This window comes from Tigriopus californicus, chromosome 4 (assembly GCF_007210705.1).
Source record: "Tigriopus californicus strain San Diego chromosome 4, Tcal_SD_v2.1, whole genome shotgun sequence".
Lineage (NCBI taxonomy): Eukaryota > Metazoa > Arthropoda > Copepoda > Harpacticoida > Harpacticidae > Tigriopus > Tigriopus californicus.
Window position 1 is genome coordinate 768,323 of NC_081443.1, and position 24,270 is coordinate 792,592.

Here is a 24,270-nt window from a genome sequence, read left to right on the forward strand (position 1 = left end):
CAATTTCAGCTGTTGGCCCCGGCACATCCACACTTGGAAATTCTGAGAACCCAGTGCTGTAAGAGTTCCGTCGTACGATATGGCCCCACCTCAGTGCCTCACTCCATCGCCCTTACTCACATCTGTCGTTTTGACTGCAGAATAGGCCCCGGGACCTCTTGGACGTTTCTGGACTGGGCGGAATAGTGAGCACATTCGAAATGGATGGACGGACGGACAGTCTGACTGAAGCCGACGTCCGGTATTCCATTAGCATGCGTTCGGTCTGCTCCTCATCTTGGGATTCCTCACCACCAAAGGCTAGGGTGAGATGGAAGACCAGATTTCTCTGGCCGACTTCCTGTCCGACATCACCCAGAAATGCTTGTGTTTTCATTTCGGGCCGCAATTGAACATTGTATTTGAAGCAGGCCCAGCAGGGGAGGCATGTAGTTGCTGAGTCATGGGAATATTGTCATTCAACTACTTCAGTTAAAGCCTGCGGGGAAATTGTCATTATCACACCTCTCTGTCGTCAACCTCGATGATGTTGGATTTCCTCATCCAAACTCAGACCTTGGCGTCTTGCATTCCCCCTAAAACCGTGTTTGGCAATCCCCATTCCATATTATGAAATTGATAGTGCTTCGAGCTCATTTGCAGTTTTGTTCTTACTGTTTTATAGCTATTACTTCAACTAATCTGAGCTGATTAGTCTGACTATGTCAACTTGAGTTGGAAATGACAGGTGTTCATGCGACCGCCAGATCAACTATTAGATAGATTTAGAGGGCAAATGCTGAACACTCATTGGCTTCTGTGGATGGTCGACAAAATGTAGATGTAGTTGGAGAAACTTTTGCTTGCACCCTTCTGATCTAATTTTAGCTTGTTACCAGGTGGCAAGAAGTGGACCTTGTTTGTTCAGAAAACTCTATTTTGAGATGCAAAGTCAATTAAGTAGCCTTAGCTCCCAGCTGTTGCATATCGTTTCCCAAATCTGGCTCCAAATTACATCTTGGTTGTCGCTTCGCCCCGGCCTCCCTATTCTCCTCTAAAAGCTTACATGGGCCAATTATGTCCCATCCCAAAGTGGTTCTCGGACCAACCCTCGCATTCATACGCAGAATAGCGAATGCGAGTCTTATTGACTGGTTGAAGGCGAGCCCTTTCCCTAGATTCCTTGTGCCCTCATTTCCAAGCAAGATGAGGCATGGATCTTGACTATTCAGAGGACCAACAAAGGCCTTTTTGATCTTGTAAAGGGAATTGGGACATTTCTTCAAGATCCACTCCAACATCAATGGTGCAGGCCAGCCCCCCCAAAAATACTTGACAAGATCACATCAGGGAGGCCATGATAACTGTTGCCACTTTAAACGCCAAGTATATTACTGTCCTTGGTGATCTATTAACCACATTGGACCATGAAACTAAAGCCGAAGTATTCGGAAGTATATCGTCATGTGGATCAATCAGAGTGTGTAAAAAGGCCCACTAAAATTTAGAGCTTTCTCCCTTCTTTCAGTGTTTGTCTTGAAAGGCCACTTACGTTGATTGAAGTTGACAATAATATTAGGTCTTAAAACGCGATTCTCCAATCTTGAGATTACAAGTTGCGAAATCAAAGGGAACCAAATTTACAGATTCTGTTGTTATCTGATCCACACCGTACACTTTAGGGCTTACTCTTTCGAGACATATCATTCCATAATGAAATTCCTTGACAATTGTTGTATACAATCTAAAACGTATACCCTGGTGCCAATTTGGTGTCCTTCCACGTGCAGTAGAATGAACCACACTTGCGCGGGAGAGGAGTCTTTCCCCCTCAGCATATCATTGTTCCATATTGGCAATCCCCTCCAAGAAATCCCTCAGCATGACTCATCCGTCCTCCTCCTCCTTCTCTTTCTCCTCCTCCGCCTCAAGCCTAACCACTCCCTAGATCTTTGGGTTGGCGTCTTGAGAAAGAAGAGGAAATTGGGGTATTGCTTCGTTCCCACTCGCTCTCGCAATCACATTTTCTGTTCCAAGGCTGATGTGTTGGCCATGCCCCCTAGAAAGGGAACATTGCTCCGCAAAGTATTACCATCGTAGATGGTCCCGCCCTCTTCATAAAAAATGTTTGTAATAAGTTTCGGGAAGGTTCGTCATCAGCCATGGACTTTTCTATAACACTCAGAGGATGGAAATGACCCCTGACCAATAAAGATCTCAAGGATTTAGAGAGGCTGGATACCATGGCTTGGTCCACGAACCGTTACAGAATGGATCATTTTCTATGACGGCTCTTCATTGCGCACAAAGTAGAGTTCGTTCAATATCTATCTGAGTGCGTGACAGGCCTGTGATGTACTGTAAATGCATTGCATTTGCAAGTTATTGTAATATAATCAATATCAAGTTGGGTTTATGTAGTTGGCAATAATATTAGCTCTTGAAAAGCGATTTGCTAATCCCGAGGTTACAAATTGTAAAATTGATCACAATCAACACTAGTATTTTTCATCAATTGCGTTTCAAAACTAATTGGCACAGGTCTACTGAGTGATAAGTGAACTACAAATTGGGCGAGGCCTCAAGTCTCTTCAAAGACTGAACAATAATTCCCTTCTGGTCTTCATCAGTGATCGAATTCCTTTTTCCATTCCAAATCGAAATGTGAAGCAATGAAAAGTTGGCAAGACAAACAAGGTTTTTAGGACCGATCCCCTCGTATTATTCCTTCCCCAAGCCCAAAACCAATCAAACTTGAAGCCCTTTGAAGAGGACGAAATCAAAAGTGAGGTACGTCAAGATTCGAAGCTTTCATGAATAAATTTACATGGCGCTGAATTGTTCCTTCACTACTCGGAGTGAAAAATGTTCCATTCTTTCGAGATTGCCGAGGATATCTCCATCTTGGATTATCGTGATGAGTGTGTAAAACAAGATTCGAATCGAAGGAAGTTACAAGCCACCCCTCGAATAGTTGTTACTTGTATTTTGTCACACATTGGCAAACACTCACCAACGAAAGTACTTAGACTTCAAAAGAATCCGAGCAAATGAGTTCCACAATGACACTTACCCCACCATTTCTGGACATCTCTCCACTCCACATCTTTCGCGCACCCCTCTTTCAGATTAAATATAACCCTTCCCTTCTCTCCTTGAGTGTGTTTAGTCCAGCCTCGGTCCCGTCTAGGACAAGTATAATCCATCATTTAGCATAATCCAATTGACATGTGATGCATTTCGCATCACGTGCATTCCCACTACCTCCCGGGGATCAGAAATGGTGTGGTCCAAGTGCTCCCCACAGGCGGAAAAGTCACAGGATACCAATGGAAAATGAATCCCAATGGTATTCATTTCACCGTATTTGATATTTGACGGTCCAGTGATCCAATGATCCAATCCAAATCCGTGGTCCATGCCAAAAAGCGGCTTGCTTTGTGATCCAGCACCCCTTTCTGGCTTCGATCCACCGAATCTTTCGTGCATTCACCCTTGTTAACAATGTGAGCGGCGTGCGGGGGTGGGGGACACGTACATACATCAGCCTTTCCTTTGCAATTGTCTGAGCTAGAATAGTTCCACTTCGCACAATACGTACGTTCATTCACTAGAGTAGAATGTGTATAGTAGGTAGGTAGGAAAGGGGACCGAGTGGAACGGGCCAAGGGCAAAGATTAAGTGAATTCCCTAACGCTCAAGGGCCACTGACAGGGTTGCTGCCACCACTTGACGGCACCCACCCTGTCATAATTACTTAAAAGGGAAGGATCCTTATCTCCATATTACTCCAAGTCCCAAACAATGGTATCTCTAGGCCAAAGCAATCTGGTCAGACAGATATCTCTGAGTGTGTTGAGAGTTGACTGACAGGGGGATGAGTCATCCTACGTACTTACAGTAGCTTTCCGTCCCCCTTCAGACAACACACTTGCACTCTTTCCCCCTTCCACCGAAACAAACCCTTCCTTCATTCCATCCTTGGGAACAAATGTTGTGGAGAGAACTACAGGATTGCTTGGCCAACGGAGGAGGGATGAGGGGGGCATGTGGGCTATGGACTACGGGCTATACTGTATACAAGAATGACCAACTTAGTTGGAGGGTGACGTGGAGCCCAACAGTCAGCAACCAACTTCCATGAACCTTTTCTCATCCCCTCAAGATGAACACATGGAACGCCTGAAGACAATGAACTTGAACATTAACCATTCTGTCTATAAGAGAATGGAACAGACCGAACCCAAAAGATGATATTGGGTGCGCACAAGAGACCTGCCGGATTCATTAGTAGGTGGAGTTTTTCCAATCTTGGAGCCCTTTCCTTTGCAACATTTTTGTGTATGATATGAAAGGCTCAGTGCGCACACTCTCCTAATAAAATGGGATGAAACCACTTCTAGATGATTCATAGTGGGTCCAAATCCCCCCAAGGACAGGTGAATTATACCCTCTACGGTACTCCTATAAAACAAAGGTTGGACGAATATACCGACACGAAAAAGCTCTCCTAATGATCAAGGGAGGGTGAAAAATTGACCTTTTTGTCTAGACAACAGCTCTCTCTGACCACAAGGAGATAGGGAACCGAAACTACTTACTGTGCTTCTCCTTCTCGCTGACTTTTCTTGTTTTTGTATTCTTCTACAGTGGAGCCATTGAAAAATTGCTGACATCACGGATCCATTGGTGAGATATGTTTGTAGTACCTAGATCACTCTTTTTCTCTCTCTCTATTTCTCCCCTTCAAAGAGATTAGGGAATGACTTGAACATTCGACTTGGTTTCTGGCAAATTCACGGACCCATCTCGTCAATCTCACCCTATTTGGACTGGATCAGCAGGGAGCATTGAGTCCACAGATTTTCTTCGACGCAGGATTCCACCCGAAATAGAACGATTGGAGTAGACAACGTAGAGACCTGTAATGTAAGGGTATAACGATGAGGAGGGGCGTGTGGGTGCTCTGAGCGCAGTCTGTCACTGTTAGAGTAACCTACTTAGATTGCCGTTTTACTTTGAGTACTTTCCATTCCATTTCGGGGGTTCGGACCTCACAAGAGGTCTGAAAATGAAATATTTCCGACCTGATCCTTATCAGAAGATCCCTTCCGAAAAAAAGGCTAACAACCCTATCAAATTCATTTGATAAGCTTATTTGACATTGTGAGCAATAATTGAATTCTTTAAGCGAATCTGGAGAGCCTCAAACAGTCAGGGAACTGACAATGATCAATCTATCTGGGATGGGATGAATCCAAAGTTTTTACCCACTTGACACAAAGTCAACATCCAAGTCTAGACGATCGAACACAATCGCAAGAGCGAGTTCCAAGTCAAGTCAAAAAAAATAGCTTTTATTTAAATAACCTCTCGTGTCAGAAATGTGGATGATACGAACTGGAGCAAGAGTGGAGGGAGGAGAAGGAGGAAGAAGAATTAGGGGGATGGAGGAGAGAGATTCAAAACCGGGAGGGAGGATGAGCTACTTAAGTTTTATGGTGTTGCCTCAGCAATGAGTCGGAATCTGGAATCTGATTTTTGTTTAACCATCATCAAGAGTTTGGAGACCTTGTGTTTGCCTTGGCGAGCTTTGGAGAGCTTTGAATGCTCTCTGCCCCAATTCACCGCTTGTTTATAGCACTTTCAACTTCTGCCCTCTCCTAGATCCTCCTTTGGACATTCCAAGGCAGCAGGACGCCAATTCAAACCCTCAACTCTAAAGTACTCTAAAGGTACAGTACGTGCGTTCAGGACTTCATGAATCTTCCCTCTAATGTCTTCAAATAATCTACTATGTAGATATATATCAGTGATTGGTTGCTTTGGGGGGTTAAACCGTCAAAATCTGATCGAAACCTGATGCTTGCGTTTGGGTCCACAATCTCGTTCCGGTCAAATATGGATCAAAGAATTCTTGAAACTTATCTTGTGAGGTAAGTATCTGTTTCATGATTCATCTTTTTTGTTATTGAATTGCCCTCATAGAAGCTCTGACATGATCTGTCAGAGCACTGATACGCTGGAAACTAATTGGGCCTTTTTAACACCCTCTTGAATAAACCTTGTTTCTAGAGTTCTAGTCAACAACTCCGCCATTTGATGATGGAAGAAGTGTCTGTTTGCAATTTGTCGCCTTCAGATGAATATCCTTGTTTTAGCAGCGGACGTCATGTTTATGTTAGCATCGATTGTAGGATTTGGGTTGTCGTATTGGAAATTCTGAAGATTACAGAATGTATGTTTGGTCCAGACGATGTACAATAAAACCCCACCTGCATCACAAAGCTAATCGTCAAGCAAACATATTCGTCTGGATGTTTACTTACCCCGAAACACACGGGTAATGGAACGAATTATGCAAAAAAGCGACCACTTTTGTGCCTCAAAAGCCCAAGTTTTGAGAAATTGCCATCAACACATTATAAAGAGGGGAAATGAGGCCACTCCGTAGATGAGCTCGGTGGAAAACAACTCATTCCCAAAAGCAAATGAGCTATGGTGGAAGAATGCTCAATGTCTGGACATGTCGGAGTAGAACAAAAGATTGTTATTCACCTTGAAACAAGAACTCAATAAGATTATAAATGTATTAGACATGATAAGTACAAGTCAGATACGAGACTAAAGCTTTTAAACATGTACTATGCCCTTTGATTCCCATGAAGTATTTGAGACTCAGTCGTCTGGCTTGTATAGTTCATTTTCCTGACTGAGACAATTAATAGATAAAAACTTCACCGCCTGATCACAACAAAGATGTCACAAAAGATGTTGAACCTAACGAACACTCTCTTCTCCAAAGCAATCTAGAAATTAAGTATTGTTAAAGGTACAAGAATCTGAAATGAAAAAACCCAAGAGTTGAAAGATGGGTCTCACTCAGAACAACGAATTCGCTGACCCACATATTATTGAGCCAACTGGCAGTGTCAGTTCTCCTAGTGTCATCCACAGGGTCGGTTCGACTCGATTTTTGAGTGATTGCGACAGATTTCTGCCTTGACTGATTAGTGGTCCCACGGACAAGGACGAGTGCGCTGAAAATCATCTTCAAGAAACTGCTGGCCCAAGACGCTCATGATTGAGAACTCATTTTCTGGAGAATTAGTTCGCAATCCTTCTTTGAATTCATGGGCTGGCAAAAAGACAACCACGATCATTTCTTAAATATAATTCTCAATCCATTCTTGCATGGTCATGCATGACTTGCCTTTGCCTTTGCCTACTAATGCTATGCTGCATACACAACTTCAAGTGAACCGTTTCATTCGTCCAGAAGCTCAAGAAAGAGTCTGGGTCCAATGAAAGAGTATCCAGGATTTATGGTTTACCTGCAATTCATTGTCGGGTGCAAACAAAAGATCTGCATTCCTGTCAAGAAGGAAATGGTTCGAAAAATGTGTTTTCTTTGGCGTGGACTCCGCCTTTTTCGTCATCTCCTCATTCGTCCTCCTCGAGTTCTTCCAGTTCTTTCACTTCTCTTTCTGTTCCTCGTTCGTTTCAGCTTACGTTCACAAGAATGAGGGGCAACACGACCATAGTAAAAATGAAGCCAAAGCTTTGCAGCTTATCACATTTCGGGGACTCTAAGCAAGTAAAGATGCAAGTGATTGGCTAATGAAAGTGTTATGCAAATTTAGCTCAGGAAGGCAATGCCGATATATTTTTCTCTGCTGAAAGAAAACAAGATAGTGTAGTGCAATGTGCAATCCATTTGATATATGAGTGAGTGTAGCAAACCCAGGAGAAAGGCTTTTAGCTCTCAGCGAGGTGATATCAAAAGTGGGAATTTCCGTCCAAAAGGTCAAATCCTTCAATGGACTAATCTTTAGCATCTTTTAGCATAGAAGCATAAAAATCCGTTATCATCTATCCGTGATAATATAAGCCGAAAGGGATAATATGATCCCTTATTTACATGTTATGTGTATTTTTTAAAAACTCATCGGAACGCGAAACCTACGTAAATGAATAAAAAATCAGAATGACTCAAAGGTTTATAGCTGGTTCACAATCCTACTCTTTTAAGGTGTAACTTGGCGGATTTTGATGCAGAATGAACATAAATCCTTTATTCAAACTCAAACCATAATGATATAACTACTGTGTCACTATTTGATGAAAATTTGAATTGCCAGCAAAAATGCTTCACGAGAATTTGTTAGCCTTGATTGCTCATAAACTAGTTTATCTGTCCTAGCATTTAAAGTTTTAGTGCCCGTCCTAGAAAAACTTGATGATGTAAGAATGTTTATACCGAGTATATACTCATTTCTGTTGACCTTCGAAATGCGGACATTTATTTGCACTAAGTTCAATTTTTGTTGAGCAATCTTATTTAACAATCCATCTTCAAACGTTTTCATTGAACCTTCATAACAATAATATACTTCATACTGTACTTGTCCTTTCTAGATATCAACTCCCCAACATCGTCAGACTGTTCAGACTCTCTGTTGTGTTGTTGTTTTTTACATCACCCTGATTGGTCACCCGTTTAACAAATGGCTCAAAATCCATCTTGTGAGAAAGAGCATCGGAACGACTCCATCAGAATATGGAATGTTATTCATCGGTTTGTGATGAGAGTGGAGGAGTGAGATGGTGAGAAAAGACCCTTCTTGCCCTCACACATTCTCTCACTCACCTACCCCCCCAAGTGCAGGGATTGGACTTGGAAAGCTTGATTGGACACACTTTGTTGCTTTGATATGAGACAGTGTTGATGGCAGGAGAATTCATGAGCAACCACAGGGTTCTAAAAAACCTCTTCCTCTTTCTTCTCATCGCCCTCTGGTCGATGTCTGGGGGCGTGATTAATGGTCGCGATTGGAAATCAATGGCGACCAAATGTGTGAGCCGGCAAAAAAGTTAATCGCAATGAATTTCATAGATTGATTCTAGAAAATCACTCTACGTCTCAGTTGACTCTATCTCCTATGCAAATGACCAAATGCTGTCTATTGGAGAAGCGAGTTGCTAATATCCCCCCCGACTTCATTAGTTCGTCTTAAAAGGAGGAAAGCTCGATTTCTTCTGAAAAGGACTCAGGTGTTCGAGCTGTGTTTTTGTTAAGAGCCATAATGTCTGGAGAGCCATTGCTAACAATGTGCTGACATTGAGGGAGAACTCTCATATTCACTGATAAGCTATCTTTTAATACCTTGGCACCTCGGGGGGTGTCTTTGAAGTGTGCTCGATGCCTATTGGACGGATGGATGCTCAACCTTCCAAAGGTCCAGGAAAACTCTGGTAACATCACCAACAGGGTGGGCCATATAAAGCGGGCACGGTCATTTGAAGATTGTCTCCCGTTTTTTACAGGGTGTACTAATGGCTCATGCTTTAGCTATTGAGTAATTACTTTGTGCTTGGTCTTATCAAAAATAGACTTGACCATTCTTTTTCCGTGCAATGCTTTGCAGACGATATCTAAAAGAAGAACGAACAAGATTATGTTGCACCCTGTAGATCCATATCATGGAGAAACTTTGACCTCTTCGCATCACTTTCAGAAATGAATTGAATGGAATTTGACTTTTGGGCCAACAGGTCAACTCGAGTTTCCATTTTCATGCATACTCAATGAATTCAAGGCAATCCAAGTTTTCTCGTCCACCAATAAAGTTGCCAGTTCTCTCAGCATTCACGAACCTGTTCTAGAATTTAGAGAGATATGGTTCCTCTTGGATTCTCCTTTTAGGCTACTGGAAGTTATCAAAAACTCATTAGCCATGCCCTTTCTCAAGTTAAGACTGTTCTAATTAGGTCATGCCATCTGGATGATCAATGGCTGACTCAAGGAATTCATTTAAGGCTCAGCCTCAGTGAAATCATCCACATCTGGAGGTGGCTTCGTGCGTGTTGACGGGATCATTGCCTTAAAAGAGGCAAACAAAAAATTTTAGGCTCTAAACCACCTGGATCTATGAGTATAACCAGAAGTAGTTTTCATATTGTAGGAGAGAAGTCGCACACGATATTCATTTCAGAAGCACAGAATTAGCATTTGAGGAAGTTCTTGTTGTCAGATTATCACAAAGTAGCTCTGAGCCTGGGCATTGAGCACCTTTTTTGTGATCAAGCCATCCCTAGTGAAAGCTGTGCCCAAATTCAGCGAATGAGCAAAAAGAAGGTGGGTGAATGGCTCAAAAACTGTCCAGTCACGAAGATCTAATTGAAACCAAGCAACCCTTGACCATCTGTGATGAATTAACGCCTATGTCATTCCACTTCAGGAAACCAGTCAACCATTGGTCTTAAGAACACTCCAAAGTCGTGCTTGGAGTCTCTTGAAAGACTGGAGGACTTGGAGACATAAACATGAGGATGTCGCCTAGGACTGGCAGAATCAATATTAACAACCTTCTCAGCTACCTTGACGTGTACATCACAATATCACCTTGATATTTGGGTGGCTTAAAAGACCTCCATTAGATTTGATACCTGATGAGTTTAATTGAAAATAACGAGTAAATTGGTTACCAAGCCATTGGTCCCTTTGGTGAATTGGTTTTTGCGTCATTAGTATTCTAGATTAACCCCAACAGAAGGACGTCTGTTTGCCCCTTTCACGTAAAAAAAACCTTTGAAATAAACCTTTTAGATCCAATGAATTTGGTAGACACTTAGATAACAGTACTAAGTTTCACTTCTCTATTTTTTTTTATTAAAAGTGTTGAAAACTTAAGCGTCGAATATAGATTCCATATTCTGAATCTAAACTTAACTGATGCGAGTCACGTCCACCTGAATATGAAATGGACGGTTGGTTTTCTATCCATCATTCTCATAATTCCCATTTTGTTTGCGCAGATCCCGATGATTGTGCATTTCTGGGCTCGCTTCTACCGTAGAACTCCGCGTGAAATCCAATTACACCGAGTGTCTACTGACCATAAGTGCATACTTTGTGGATTGGTTTGGGGAAATCTGGCCAACTAATGGATGTCTATAATCCAATTTCAACTTTACCTGTTACTACATTGGGTCTGATTGGATTGAAATTTTCGGATGGCCGAAGGCTCATTTTTTTAAATGGAGGGGGAAACGAGCTCAAGTTTGATCATTGAGAAGGAAGAGGGAAAGTAGTTGTAGTACTGGCTGTCACCTTTTTATAGATGGCTTGCAAGTCGAAACATGGAACTAGGTACTGTAGGTGAGGAGAGAGCTTGGCAGAGGGGGAAAGGGACACAATTGAAAGCAAATTGGCCTCTAAAACACTGTGGTTACTCCAACCCACTTACTCGAGCTTGAAATGGGGGAAGACGTGCGAGGAGTTTGTTCGCATTTTTTATGTGAATATTCAAGAAACTCTTTCGGCATGTTGGCGAACCCGGCCACATCCTCCATCCAATGACGAGGCCATTGCCCTTTTGACAAACAAAACTCTCCACCAAAGTTGAACGAGATTTTCCCTTGCCTCAATAGGGGGATTGAACATCAATGGATAGAAGGATGGATGGATGGGCTAACCTCAAGACGACGAACCCTGTTCGCGTTTTCCTCGGTCTTTGACAACCCCCCATCTGGGTTCTTCCGGAAGAAAATGAATTTATTTCTCCCTGGATGATCATTGACATTTCGTCTGAACGAGTCAGCAATAGCATCAATTCCAGCCCTCTCGTTCGTCGTGGGAAGTTGCGTACTTTACGAGGGGAGAAAAGCAAGACCTGAGAGTACGTACAACTATTCCACTACTTTCAAACACACATACAGGAAGTGAATAGATAATCCGAGCCTTCCACTTGAGGAAAACTATCCAAGTCCCCCTTGGGGACTGAAATAAAAGTGAAGATTTTAAAGCCCCCCCAAAGGCGTCTCATACGGTATGAATGTGCCACAAAGCTTGTCCAAAAACACTTGTTCGTCGCGGAATGCGGTTCATGGAGGCGAGATTCCAGAGAGTTGGTCGCATGGGTCGGCTCCTTCCAGAGTAATAAGCATCCATCCATCACAATTTTCAACCCATTTTCACTGTCTTCTGTTCTTTCATGGCCATTGCCCATCATCCTTGACTTGTGGTCCTTAAGGGTAATTGTAAGGTCGAGAAGAATGTGACCGCGTGTGAGATAATGATCATCATCTCCACCAGCCTCGCTCAGCCTCGGTTCACGGTGAAACTGGAAGAGGTCCCCTCTTTACTCATTAGCAACGCGCCCTTTATGAACTTCCGTTAACCAACAAATTACTCGCACGCTCAATGGGCGCGAGCACCGTCAAAGTGATTTGCCAAGGTGTCAATACGGGGTATCTTGGACTACTCACTAAACATTTTGTGGGATGGTTCAAAATGTTGATTTTCCTTCAAACAAGATTGGTTTGGTTGCATTTTTCCAGGCTTCGAAACATAATACATCAAGATTTGATGACGTTGTTCAAATTTCCTTTCCTTGTTAAAGTGTTAAAGGAGTTCATGCAAAGAGAAGCATCAGATTTTGCTCGAGATGGATGGCAGGCTTTGCATCTTCATCAACCGACCGATAAAGTAATTGAGCTGAAGTTGTGGCATGCGCAACCCGAAAGAAGCCTGAAAAGAACTCGCTAGCTGCCATTTTTCACATTTTCATGTTAACACATCACGAAAGATCCCACCCCTGAATTTCAAAATAAATGATGTCCTTATTGATTATAAAAGAGCTAAATATATCAGTGCGAGCTTCGCTACTTTCGTATCCATCGGAGGGACAATTAAACCAAACATAGTAACAATTAGCTCTCCACTTCTGATCTTTGTTCCCTGAGATCGACCCTCCCATAGTTTGTGGCCAGATTCCAAGAATCCTCAGCTTCAGTCTTTGGGATCTAGTAGGCTTTAGAAGAAGTCTGGGATGCATCCACTAAGGTGCTGTCCGTATGGACTGAACGACACACCGATCCGCCCAAAAGAGGCCATAAAAGAGGAAATAAAAAGGCACAAATTACGCCCCTCCCTAATGCAAATAAAGTCCCATCCCTGCATCGCAGTATTTAATCCGCTTGTTCAATACCATATTTGGGGGACCATGCAATACAGAGCCTTAAAAAGACATCTTCCATGGGATGTGACTGTGTGACAAAAGTTCAGGAGCAAGTCCCTTTTTGCTAATTTCAAATTTGAAACATATTTGAAGCCAGGTCAGGCTTGTCAGCGAGTCTTTTTACGCACTTCCTTAACGGTGCTGGGAATGGAATTCACAACAGCTCAAGACGCAAAAACTTATTTATTTTTCTTAACTTTATATTCATGTCATATCTGATCCACCAACAAATTAGAGTTAGAGGATCTGGCTTATCCTTAGATGTAAGGCTGTTCTGAGACTTTGGTCAAATTTGTCCAAGTTTAACTTAAATCATGATGGAAGATCAACACTTAAATATTTCCCGCAAACATTTAAGGGAACCAAATTGATCAATGAAGGAGCCCGAGAAAGAAGAAATGTAAAATTATTTCTACTGACGAACCTGGATTCTCAATGCCTTGAAGATGCTCGCAAAGCGCACAACAATGTGAAAAATAACTCAAATTATAAGAAATAAGTCTCAGCATTAAAGTAATTTTAAAGATCACAGTGAAAGTATTCTTCTTTTTCATGATGGTCTATCTAACAAATTTCCATTCTTCAACGTCTTTATTTGCAATATTTGTACACCTCTACTAAGGGAGAAGGACTCGTTCAATTATTTTGAGGGCTCTTTCAGCTGAAGAGACACCTTGAGTGCCATCCCATTCTTCAATCACATAGACTCATTGAAAAGGTGCCGGCAATTTTTTATATAAGTGCATTAGGAAATAGTCATAATTTGAAAATACGACCAATCAGCGTGAGGACATCAAACCATCGAAACACTCACACTTTGATCAAACACACGTCGCCACTATGGTTCTAAATGCTGTTCTCCAGCAAATTCTTTCGATTGGGTTACTCATCCCAATGGAAAAGGTGTGGGCACTATCTCATTGCTTTGTCCGTGTTCGGATTGATGGGGCAGCGCCCATCAGATGGCTGCCTTCTAGTTATGGGTAAGTGATTGTTGAACATATGCATATTTTTAATGCACCTTTCAGAGAGTCAATTACCGTATGTCTATGCAGAAATGAAGCCCTGTGTTCCATGAAATGTATTTGGAGCGATTGTCCAGGATTCAAGTGGAACAATCAAACTTGTTTCATGCTTGCACCGAACCAGACCCTGCCAATCGCCACCCAATCGAATGGCACCAGCATTTTCATACGGGACGATTTGATTCAAAAAGGTAATCAGACGCTCAAAAAGAATCAGGTCAATTGGTTTTGATTAGTTGAAGACTCTTCTCGAAGTGGAGAGTGTCATAGCTTACAACGGAGAAACGTTCCATGAATTCATTCCGAGCACATCGCCATTGAAAGGTTTTCTCATGACATTTCCCGATCCACCGACCAGTCCACACCAAGTTTTGATGGACTTTGTTTGGGGTTTTCATATTTGTAATACCCTTGAAAGATCATGCCATCGCTGGTACTTTGGAACTGACAAGTGGATTCCAATGCCTGACTTGAATTTTCCTCATGCCGAGGTTCGTGATATGATTCGAGTCAATCAAACATGGTGGATCTTTGGTGGGTACGGCGAAAAACAGTCACCTGATAACACTAATTGTAAGTTTGTTATTCGTGTCGCTGTAGAACATCTGTACACTACAACATACTACGTCAACTGTAATTCCACAGATCCAAACCAACTGTGCGAGTACTTGGATGACCGTGATCGATGGAACCAAGGGCCTAAGTACCTGATTCGATATCTTGAGGGCATTGGTGTAATATCAGACTCAGTCGTTATGGCCGTAGGAGGTGCCCACACTCCCAAGAATTATAACTCCTTCATTATAAGCGTTACCGAATTTGATATCGTTAAGGGATTTCTGGGTCATCGGTTTAGTCTGTCTAGGCGGATGTTTGGTGTGACTTGCGGAAATTTTGTGGCACTGAATGGCACGAAACTGATCCTCTGTCTAGGTGGAACCTATTCACAATCCGAGCCGCAATTCAGCAACGAAACCTATGTTTATAACTTGGAAACTGGGGGTTGGATGGAAATGCCCGAATGGCAGGTCCCAGAACCCGTCAGTTTTTCGAATTTGGCTTGGTTCCAAGGTAATTTGTATGTGATTGGAGCTCGATATGGGGAAAGCGATCGAAATACTGTTTATCGATTCGATGAGACGACGCAGCCAGCCTGGACGGTTGTTGATATGTTACCCGATCATCCCGAGGAATACTCTCGTGTCCGTACATTTACTCGGTCTTTGGTTATATTTTGAATTGCATTGTTTTTGTTCAATTATCTCCTATTGTTACAAAATACCAGGGCCATTACTAAATCGCAAATAAAAAGGCAAGAACGATTACCCGAACATGGTGATAAGAGACATTGCAAGTTTCAACAATAGAAAGGCCTGAGAAAAGTTTCGGAAAATCATCTTCTGGGCAACCCAGGCTGCCCCACAACCAGTGCAGAGACTGCCATTATAATATAACAATCTGTGTGTTCATATGCGAAACATAATACAAAAAATTCTGCTCCTAGGTACCCTCCAGAATCAAATGTCAAAGGTCATACTAGTGCAATCTTCGGGATATTTACATCTCCCTATGCCTCCAATAAATTGAATGATGTTATTTTTATTTCAGTAAACGAAGAGGAGCATATTTTATTTTCAAAATTATTTGCCAATCCTTGATACCGTTTTAAAGTGCATTATGTAGTTTTCCCCCATTATCTTATTCAAATCGGTCAAATAAGTCAGTTGATGTTGCCTATCTTGATATTGCCAAGGCCTTTGATAAAGTAGATCATGTCCTTTTGTTGAATAGACTTCATGTCATTGGGATCCAAGGCAAGGTTCTCAATTGGATAAGAAGCTCCATTCAAGATAGGAAGCAAATTATTATTATTAAGGTCGAGAAATCCCTTAGTGTCATACTTAATGTCCAGTCAGGTGTTCCCCAAGGTTCCATCTTAGGACCCCTCCTGTTTCTAATATTCGTTGTCCCGCTTCAAAAGCTTAGTATTACTGCCAGTCTCTCTTCTAATGCTGACGATACAAAGTTAGTTTCTGGTAGGAATGGCCAAGATTCCACTAGCCTTGCAAAGGACTTAGATCGAATCTACTCATGGGTAACTGAAAGTAATATGGCCCTGAACAAAATGAAACTCCGCTCAATGACCTTCGGGTCAACTCCTTTAGATACTCCACTCGTAGATAATGGAGGTACAAATATTGAGCAGGTCTCATTTATGAAAGATCTAGGTGTAGTCCTCCATAATAACGGAAAGTTCGATGAGCATATCCAGTTGAAGGTGGGTAAAGCCTTTCAAATGTGTGGTTGGATATAAATATTTGAAAGGCCCTTCCTACCTTCAATTGGATATGCTCATCGAACTTTCCGTTATTTTGAAAGACTACATGTCAGCTGTGTTGGAACTCTGAGGTGCTCCACTATTAACATGGATGTTTCTGATACTATTCCAAGACCCTCAAGGTAACGATAATGATAACGGGAGCCTCGATGCCCATGACCAGCCTCATCCATGTACTAGGTCATCTCATTGGGCCCTGTTGACATAAAAGTACAAAAATAAACTTTAAAAACGATCAATAATTGGTCCGTGGCATGCTATCTGCAACAAAAACTTTTTTTCGTCTAATTTACAGTCTTTATTGCGAGGCGAGCATTTCATTGGATATTTTACATTTTCAATACACCCATTTTTCGCACCTCTAAAAAAGCCACACGGCTTAGATATTTTTAAATAACAGATACAAATCCTACATGAATTAGATTTATCAAAGTTTCTAATTGATACGAAAACAATCTACAATTTTAACCCAGACTCATAGTACCTAATCCCGTACTTTCGAACACATTTTGTGAGAATCCATCATTTCGGTGACATCAATAAGCTACTAAAGCATGACTAAAGCGAGATTGAATGTAGATGATGACCTCTGTGTTGTCGCAAATCGATAGCATGATACATGTTTAAGTATTCTATTTGTATGTAGCAATTGATGCTCAAGGATTGAAACATTGCTTTGTATGAGGTGGGTAGGTTGGGCGTCGTGTCTTCATTTCCTCAGTTTTCAGAATAGTGACAATATTTTTGTCACTATCAAAGGTCATTGAGCGGAATTTCATTCCATTCAGTGCCATGTTACTCGCAACAACCCAGGAGTAGATTTGATCTAGGACCCCTAACAGACAACCGGAGTTCTGACCATTCCTACCAACTACAATTTTGTGTCATCAGCATAAGAAGAGATACTGACATTACAACTACAAGCTTCTGAAGCGGAGCAATGAAGATAATGAAAAGGAGAGGGCCCAAAATGGAGCCCTGAGGGACACCCGACTTGACATCATGTATGTCACTAAGAGATCCCTCAACCTTAACTAATTGTTTCCTACCACAAATGAAACTTCTTAACCAATTGAGAACCTTGCCTTGGATCCAATCTCATGGAGCCTGTTAACTAAAATGCCATGATCTACCTTGTCAAGGCCTTGGCAAAGTCGAGATAAAACTACATCGACTGATTCATGGCTCCTCAGCCCCTCAATAACCTGCTCTATATGTTCAATCAGTTGGGTAACCGTGCTCAAAATGTGCTCGGAACCCATGCTGGCTAGGAGGAAGGACTTCATGAATATCAAGAAATTCAACAAGTTTGAACTTCATGATCTTCTCAAACACCTTCGCAATATTCGAAGTGAGAGAGATCGGCCTATAATTACTGGGGAGTGACTTATCTCCCCCTTTGAAAATTGGAACAACATGAGCTACCTTCAGAGAAGAGGGGAACTTGCCCTGGTCCATGATGCAACGCATCAAGTACGAGAAAACAGGAGCAAGAACCAGTGAGCATCTCATCAGAAACTGAAGATGTCACCCCATCAGGGCCAGGGGAGCTCGAGAGTCTCAAGTCCCTGATGGCCTCTAAAAGCGTCCTGATCTGTGACTACAAGATCATCTAAATGCTCAGCTTGACAAACCTTGCCAGTCCCAACAAACTCATCAATAGAGCAATGGACTGTTGCTCCTAAACTCAGTGGAGTTGAAAACACACTAGAGAACTGATCTCCAAGTATGTTCGCCATAGACTCTCCTTGTCTATGGCTTCCCCATCGACCTCAAAAGGCCCTACAGGGTGTTTTGATCTTTCTCTTAGAGCTTGCATAAGAGAAAAAAGCTTTGAATCACAGAACGGCACCAAAATGGTCCTTTGTTTGGGCGGAAATTGTCCCAAAGCCCAGCCCGCTTACAAGCATCGGTCTTCATTTACAATATAGAAACGGGGCACTGGATGCAAATGCCAGAGTGGGAATTCCCAGAGAGAGTCCGCTTTTCGAATCTAATTTGGTTCCAGGGCACTTTATTTGTGTTTGGCGGTCGTTATCACCAAGGCGATTGGAACACCATCTACAAATTCGATCAGACCAAACGTCCGGCTTGGACCGTCATCGGCACACTGCCTGATGATGAAGGCGACTATGTTAATGTTAGAACAGTTTCTCGCTCGATTGTGGTTCTCTGATTATTTGTGTTTGTATTCACAAGTACCTATACAACCGGAGTCGTTTGAATCTGAAAATTCCTTTGCACTAGTTATTATGGATATCAGCGGCAATAAATATATATTAAATAATAAAGTGGCGTTTTCTAGAGAGAGTTTGCAATGGTTATCTTGAGTAAGAAACTTTGTCAATTTGGTTCATTCAAAAGCTCGCTCAGTAAAGGAAGCTTTTGGATTCTTCATGAAAGGGATCGGTGATTGGGGGATTCCCACGACCAAGGGTGATTACACCATATCGATTGATTTCGAGGATTCTGTTCCATCGAGTCGCCATTCTTAAGTTTGTTTTTACAACAAACATCAAGATTTTGACGGTTTTCTTATTGAGTACGATATTAGGTTGGGAGGAGCTTAGCCCAACTAGCGAGGCCATGGCTGGTGATGGCTCACCTCGTCCATTTTCAGATTCTGTTAAGCAATACCATGTCTGGTAGCAATTTGGTTCTCTGTGTGTGGGTGTGGTAAGCGTCTTAAAGTTTCCTTTCGAGAAAGGTCTGGAGTACGTAGATTCGAACCAGAGCCCTCTCTGGCTTCAAGAAACTACGCTAACCCCTACTTCTTGTCTATCTCCCCTTCACCAAAAATGAAAGTTTGACTCCAAGATTGGGATTTGAACCAAAGTCATTGGAGAGCAGATTCTTGACTTCTTCACGTCGAGCTTCCTCGCAGACTGCTCTTCTACAATTGCTTGTCAATCATTATATTGAATCCAAATCAAGTTTTGGTTTACGAACAGGTATTATTAAACTATTCATGCATGCCCCATAATTATAGCGGTTTTTATGATTTACATTTGGTTGTTTCTTATCGAATTTCGTTAATTTCCGATACAATTAATTGATCTTTACTTCTTTCATTAGACGAAAACCAATATGAGCGGATGGCTCAAGCGACCGGAAATGCAGGGGTATCATATGAACTTAGGCTCCTGAGACTCGCAATTTCTTCATCATATAAATGAGTAGTCAAATATGTCCTCATCAGTTCAATCAAAACTTTTTGACCCATCATGTTCGTGCCACTAGTTCGTTTCCTACTGATTTCCCTTGCGATTCTCATTCAATTGACGAGGGCTTAGCTCAATCTCAAATGCACACGTATGCCTATAGTCAAAGGTGGATCAGGGGTAAGCAATTAGTTTCACAATTGAAGACCTTTATGGCATCGTAATGAGGAGAGTCACCTAAAGGAATGAATTTTGCTCCGTGAAATGTATTTGGACCAATTGTCCCGGATTCAAGTGGAGCAATCAAACTTGCCTTTTACTTGAAGCCAACCAAACCCTCTCGATAGCCACTCGAGCTAATGGAACCAGTCTCTTTTTACGTCAAGAACTTATTCAAAAAGGTACCGCTACAACCTATAAAGATCTAGTTGGCAAATTATAGTAAAGTAACTTGCATTACACATCTCCAAAGTGGAAAGTGTCTTAGCTTACAACGGAGAGACCTTCCATGAATTCATTCCAAGCACATCGCCATTGAAAGGTTTCCCCATGACATTTCCCGATCCACCGACCAGTCCACATCAAGTTTTGATGGACTTTGATTGGGGTTTCCATATTTGTAATACCCTTGAAAGATCTTGTCATCTTTGATGTTTTGGAATGGACGAGTGGACCATTGCCGAATTTGCATTTTCGTCATGCCGAGATTCGTGATATAATGCGAATTCGTGGGTAGACCAAATATCATATAAAGATTGAAAGGTAATAAATAGACGAATCATAACCTTTCATTTAATAGAACTGGGGATTACATTTCCTGTAGCGGTAAGGCAAGCCCGTGAAAAACCAACCAAAAAAAACATGGTGGATTTTGGGTGGACTTTGGCGCGAACTGAAGCCTGAAACATTGTCAGCGAGTGTTGCTGTAACTGCGAAAGTGTTTAACTTGACGGCTTCACCAAAAAATATCAATCCTCAATAATTATAAATTGAATGCGGGTTTAGCTTTATATAAGACTTATTTGTCGTTGGATTATGACTTTGCGTCAGAAAAAAACCAATAATGAATTGTTAATTTTCCATATACTCAAGCGATGACGAAATGATTTCGTTTCCTGGACTCAACAACAAACAGCATTTCACGAACTAATATATGTGAAATAGATGATGGTTATAGCGCAGTTGATTAACGCGCGACCGAGTTGTGCTCGGGTATATGGGTTCGATCCCAGGTCTCCCCTCCCCTTTGTCTGTCTAGTGAATATCCGCCTCGAGCGGCGTCCCTGCATCTTTGTATCCGGAATGGGCCCAAATTGACCAGGACAACAAATTAGTAGGTTCATGTACATTTCAAGTACTGTATTGAAAATGTAAAATATCCAATGAATGCTCGCCTCGCAATAAAGACTGTAAATTAGACGAAAAAAAGTTTTTGTTGCAGATAGCATGCCACGGACCAATTATTGATCGTTTTTAAAGTTTATTTTTGTACTTTTATGTCAACAGGGCCCAATGAGATGACCTAGTACATGGATGAGGCTGGTCATGGGCATCGAGGCTCCCGTTATCATTATCGTTACCTTGAGGGTCTTGGAATAGTATCAGAAACATCCATGTTAATAGTGGAGCACCTCAGGGTTCCAACACAGCTGACATGTAGTCTTTCAAAATAACGGAAAGTTCGATGAGCATATCCAATTGAAGGTAGGAAGGGCCTTTCAAATATTTATATCCAACCACACATTTGAAAGGCTTTACCCACCTTCAGCTGGATATGCTCATCGAATTTCCGTTATTATGGAGGACTACACCTAGATCTTTCATAAATGAGACCTGCTCATATTTGTACCTCCATTATCTACGAGTGGAGTATTAAAGGAGTTGACCCGAAGGTCATTGAGCGGAGTTTCATTTTTGTTCAGGGCCATATTACTCTCAGTTACCCATGAGTAGATTCGATCTAAGTCCTTTGCAAGGCCAGTGGAATCTTGGCCATTCCTACCAGAAACTAACTTTGTATCGTCAGCATTAGAAGAGAGACTGGCAGTAATACTAAGCTTTTGAAGCGGGACAACCGAATATTAGAAACAGGAGGGGTCCTAAGATGGAACCTTGGGAACACCTGACTGGACATTACGTATGACACTAAGGGATTTCTCGACCTTAATAATAATAATTTGCTTCCTATCTTGAATGGAGCTTCTTATCCAATGAGAACCTTGCCTTGGATCCCAATGACATGAAGTCTATTCAACAAAAGGCCATGATCTACTTTATCAAAGGCCTTGGCAATATCAAGATAGGCAACATCAACTGACTTATTTGACCGATTTGAATAAGATAATGGGGGAAAACTACATAATGCACTTTAAAACGGTATCAGGATTGGCAAATAATTTTGAAAATAAAATATGCTCCTCTTCGTTTACTGAAATAAAAATAACATCATTCAATTTATTGGAGGCATAGGGAGATGTAAATATCCCGAAGATTGCACTAGTATGACCTTTGACATTTGATTCTGGAGGGTACCTAGGAGCAGAATTTTTGGTATTATGTTTCGCATATGAACACAACAGATTGTTATATTTATAATGGCAGTCTCTGCACTGGTTTTGGGCAGCCTGGGTTGCCCAGAAGATGATTTTCCGAAATTTTCTCAGGCCTTTCTATTGTTGAAACTTGCAATGTCTCTTATCACCATGTTCGGGTAATCGTTCTTGCCTTTTTATTTGCGATTTAGTAATGGCCTGGTATTTTTGTAACATAGGAGATAATTGAACAAAAGCAATGCAATTCAAAATATAACCAAGGACCGAGTAAATGTACGGACACGAGAGTATTCCTCGGGATGATCGGGTAACATATCAACAACCGTCCAGGCTGGCTGCGTCGTCTCATCGAATCGATAAACAGTATTTCGATCGCTTTCCCCCATATCGAGCTCCAATCACATACAAATTACCTTGGAACCAAGCCAAATTCGAAAAAACTGACGGGTTCCGGAACTGCCATTCGGGCATTTCCATCCAACCCCAGTTTCCAAGTTATAAACATAGGTTTCGTTGCTGAATTGCAGCTCGGATTGTGAATAGGTTCCACCTAGACAGAGGATCAGTTTCGTGCCATTCAGTGCCACAAAATTTCCGCAAGTCACACCAAACATCCGCCTAGACAGACTAAACCGATGACCCAGAAATCCCTAAACGATATCAAATTCGGTAACGCTTATAATGAAGGCGTTATAATTCTTGGGAGTGTGAGCACCTCCTACGGCCATAACGACTGAGTCTGATATTACACCAATGCCCTCAAGATATCGAATCAGTACTTAGGCCCTTGGTTCCATCGACCACGGTCATCCAAGTACTCGCACAGTTGGTTTGGATCTGTGGAATTACAGAATTAATATGTTGTAGTGTACAGATGTTCTAAGCGACACGAATAACAAACTTACAATTAGTGTTATCAGGTGACTGTTTTTCGCCGTACCCACCAAAGATCCACCATGTTTGATTGACTCGAATCATATCATGAACCTCGGCATGAGGAAAATTCAAGTCAGGCATTGGAATCCACTTGTCAGTTCCAAAGTACCAGCGATGGCATGATCTTTCAAGGGTATTACAAATATGAAAACCCAAACAAAGTCCATCAAAACTTGGTGTGGACTGGTCGGTGGATCGGAAATGTCATGAGAAAACCTTTCAATGGCGATGTGCTCGGAATGAATTCATGGAACGTTTCTCCGTTGTAAGCTAAGACACTCTCCACTTCGAGAAGAGTCTTCAACTAATCAAAACCAATTGACCTGATTCTTTTTGAACGTCTGATTACCTTTTTGAATCAAATCGTCCCGTATGAAAAAGTAGGTGCCATTCGATTGGTGGCGATGGCAGGGTCTGGTCGGTGCAAGCTGAAACAAGTTTGATTGTTCCACTTGAATCCGGACAATCGCTCCAAATACATTTCATGGATCACAGGGCTTCATTTCTGCATAGACATTCGGTAATTATACTCTCTGGAAGGTGCATTATAAATGTGCATATGCTCAACAATCACTTACCCATAACCAGAAGGCAGCCATCTGATGGGCGCTGCCCCATCAGTCCGAACACGAACAAAGCAATGAGATAGTGCCCACACCTTTTCCATTGGATGAGTACCCAATCGAAAGAATTTGCTGGAGAACAGCATGTAGAACCATAGTGGCGACGTGTGTTTGATCAAAGTGTGAGTGTTTTGATGGTTTGATGTCCTCACGCTGATGTGTCGTATTTTCAAATTATGACTATTTCGTAAATGCACTTATATAAAAAATTGCCGGCACCTTTTCAATGAGTCTATGTGATTGAAGAATGGGATGGCACTCAAGTGTCTCTTCAGCTGAAAGAGCCCTCAAAATAATTGAACGAGTCCTCTCCTTAGTAGAGATGTACAAATATTGCAAATAAAGACGTTGAAGAATGGAAATTTGGTAGATAGACCATCATAAAAAAGAAGAATACTTTCACTGTGATCTTAAAATTACTTTAATGCTGAGACTTATTTCTTATAATTTGAGTTATTTTTCACATTGTTGTGCGCTTTGCGAGCATCTTCAAGGCATTGAGAATCCAGGTTCGTCAGTAGAAAGAATTTTACATTTCTTCTTTCTCGGCCTCCTTCATTGATCAATTTGGTCCCCTAAATGTTTGCGGGAAATATGTAAGTGTTGATCTTCCAGCAATGATTTAAGTTAAGGC

At 41.8% G+C, this 24,270-nt stretch overlaps 2 protein-coding genes and 1 long non-coding RNA gene across 4 annotated transcripts in view; 2 read left to right on the forward strand and 1 right to left on the reverse strand.

The window, feature by feature from the left end:
• LOC131878890 (abnormal cell migration protein 10-like) overlaps window positions 1-6,606 on the reverse strand; it is a 30,265-nt gene extending 23,659 nt beyond the window's left edge. Inside the window, exons 1-3 of one of the 2 annotated variants that reach the window (XM_059225033.1) lie at window positions 6,538-6,606; window positions 6,309-6,475; window positions 4,802-4,901 (exon numbers count right to left, since the gene is read on the reverse strand). In XM_059225033.1, coding sequence (XP_059081016.1) covers window positions 4,802-4,830 — 29 coding nt within the window. In that variant the 5' untranslated portion in view covers window positions 4,831-4,901; window positions 6,309-6,475; window positions 6,538-6,606. Of the gene's footprint in view, window positions 1-4,580; window positions 4,734-4,801; window positions 4,902-6,308; window positions 6,476-6,537 lie in introns of those variants that run through there. The other variant, XM_059225035.1, reaches the window with a different exon arrangement.
• LOC131878892 (uncharacterized) lies at window positions 4,782-7,168 on the forward strand. The gene is made up of 3 exons (XR_009373075.1): window positions 4,782-5,714; window positions 5,782-5,915; window positions 6,055-7,168. It is a non-coding gene; the product is annotated as an uncharacterized LOC131878892 (long non-coding RNA).
• A 6,842-nt stretch (window positions 7,169-14,010) lies between these two features.
• On the forward strand, window positions 14,011-15,374 carry LOC131879273 (uncharacterized). The gene is made up of 3 exons (XM_059225547.1): window positions 14,011-14,217; window positions 14,282-14,599; window positions 14,672-15,374. Exons 1-3 carry the CDS (start codon window positions 14,076-14,078, stop codon window positions 15,262-15,264), a joined length of 1,053 nt encoding a protein of 350 aa, XP_059081530.1. The 5' UTR covers window positions 14,011-14,075; the 3' UTR covers window positions 15,265-15,374.
• The last annotated feature ends 8,896 nt before the right edge of the window (window positions 15,375-24,270 follow it).

Coding starts and splice junctions, on each gene's coding strand:
- LOC131879273 (XM_059225547.1), top strand. CDS start 14,076: ATGAAATGTATTTGGAGCGATTGTCCAGGATTCAAGTGGAACAATCAA. Junction 14,218..14,281: donor GGACGATTTGATTCAAAAAG/GTAATCAGACGC, acceptor CTCTTCTCGAAG/TGGAGAGTGTCATAGCTTAC. Junction 14,600..14,671: donor GTCACCTGATAACACTAATT/GTAAGTTTGTTA, acceptor GTAATTCCACAG/ATCCAAACCAACTGTGCGAG.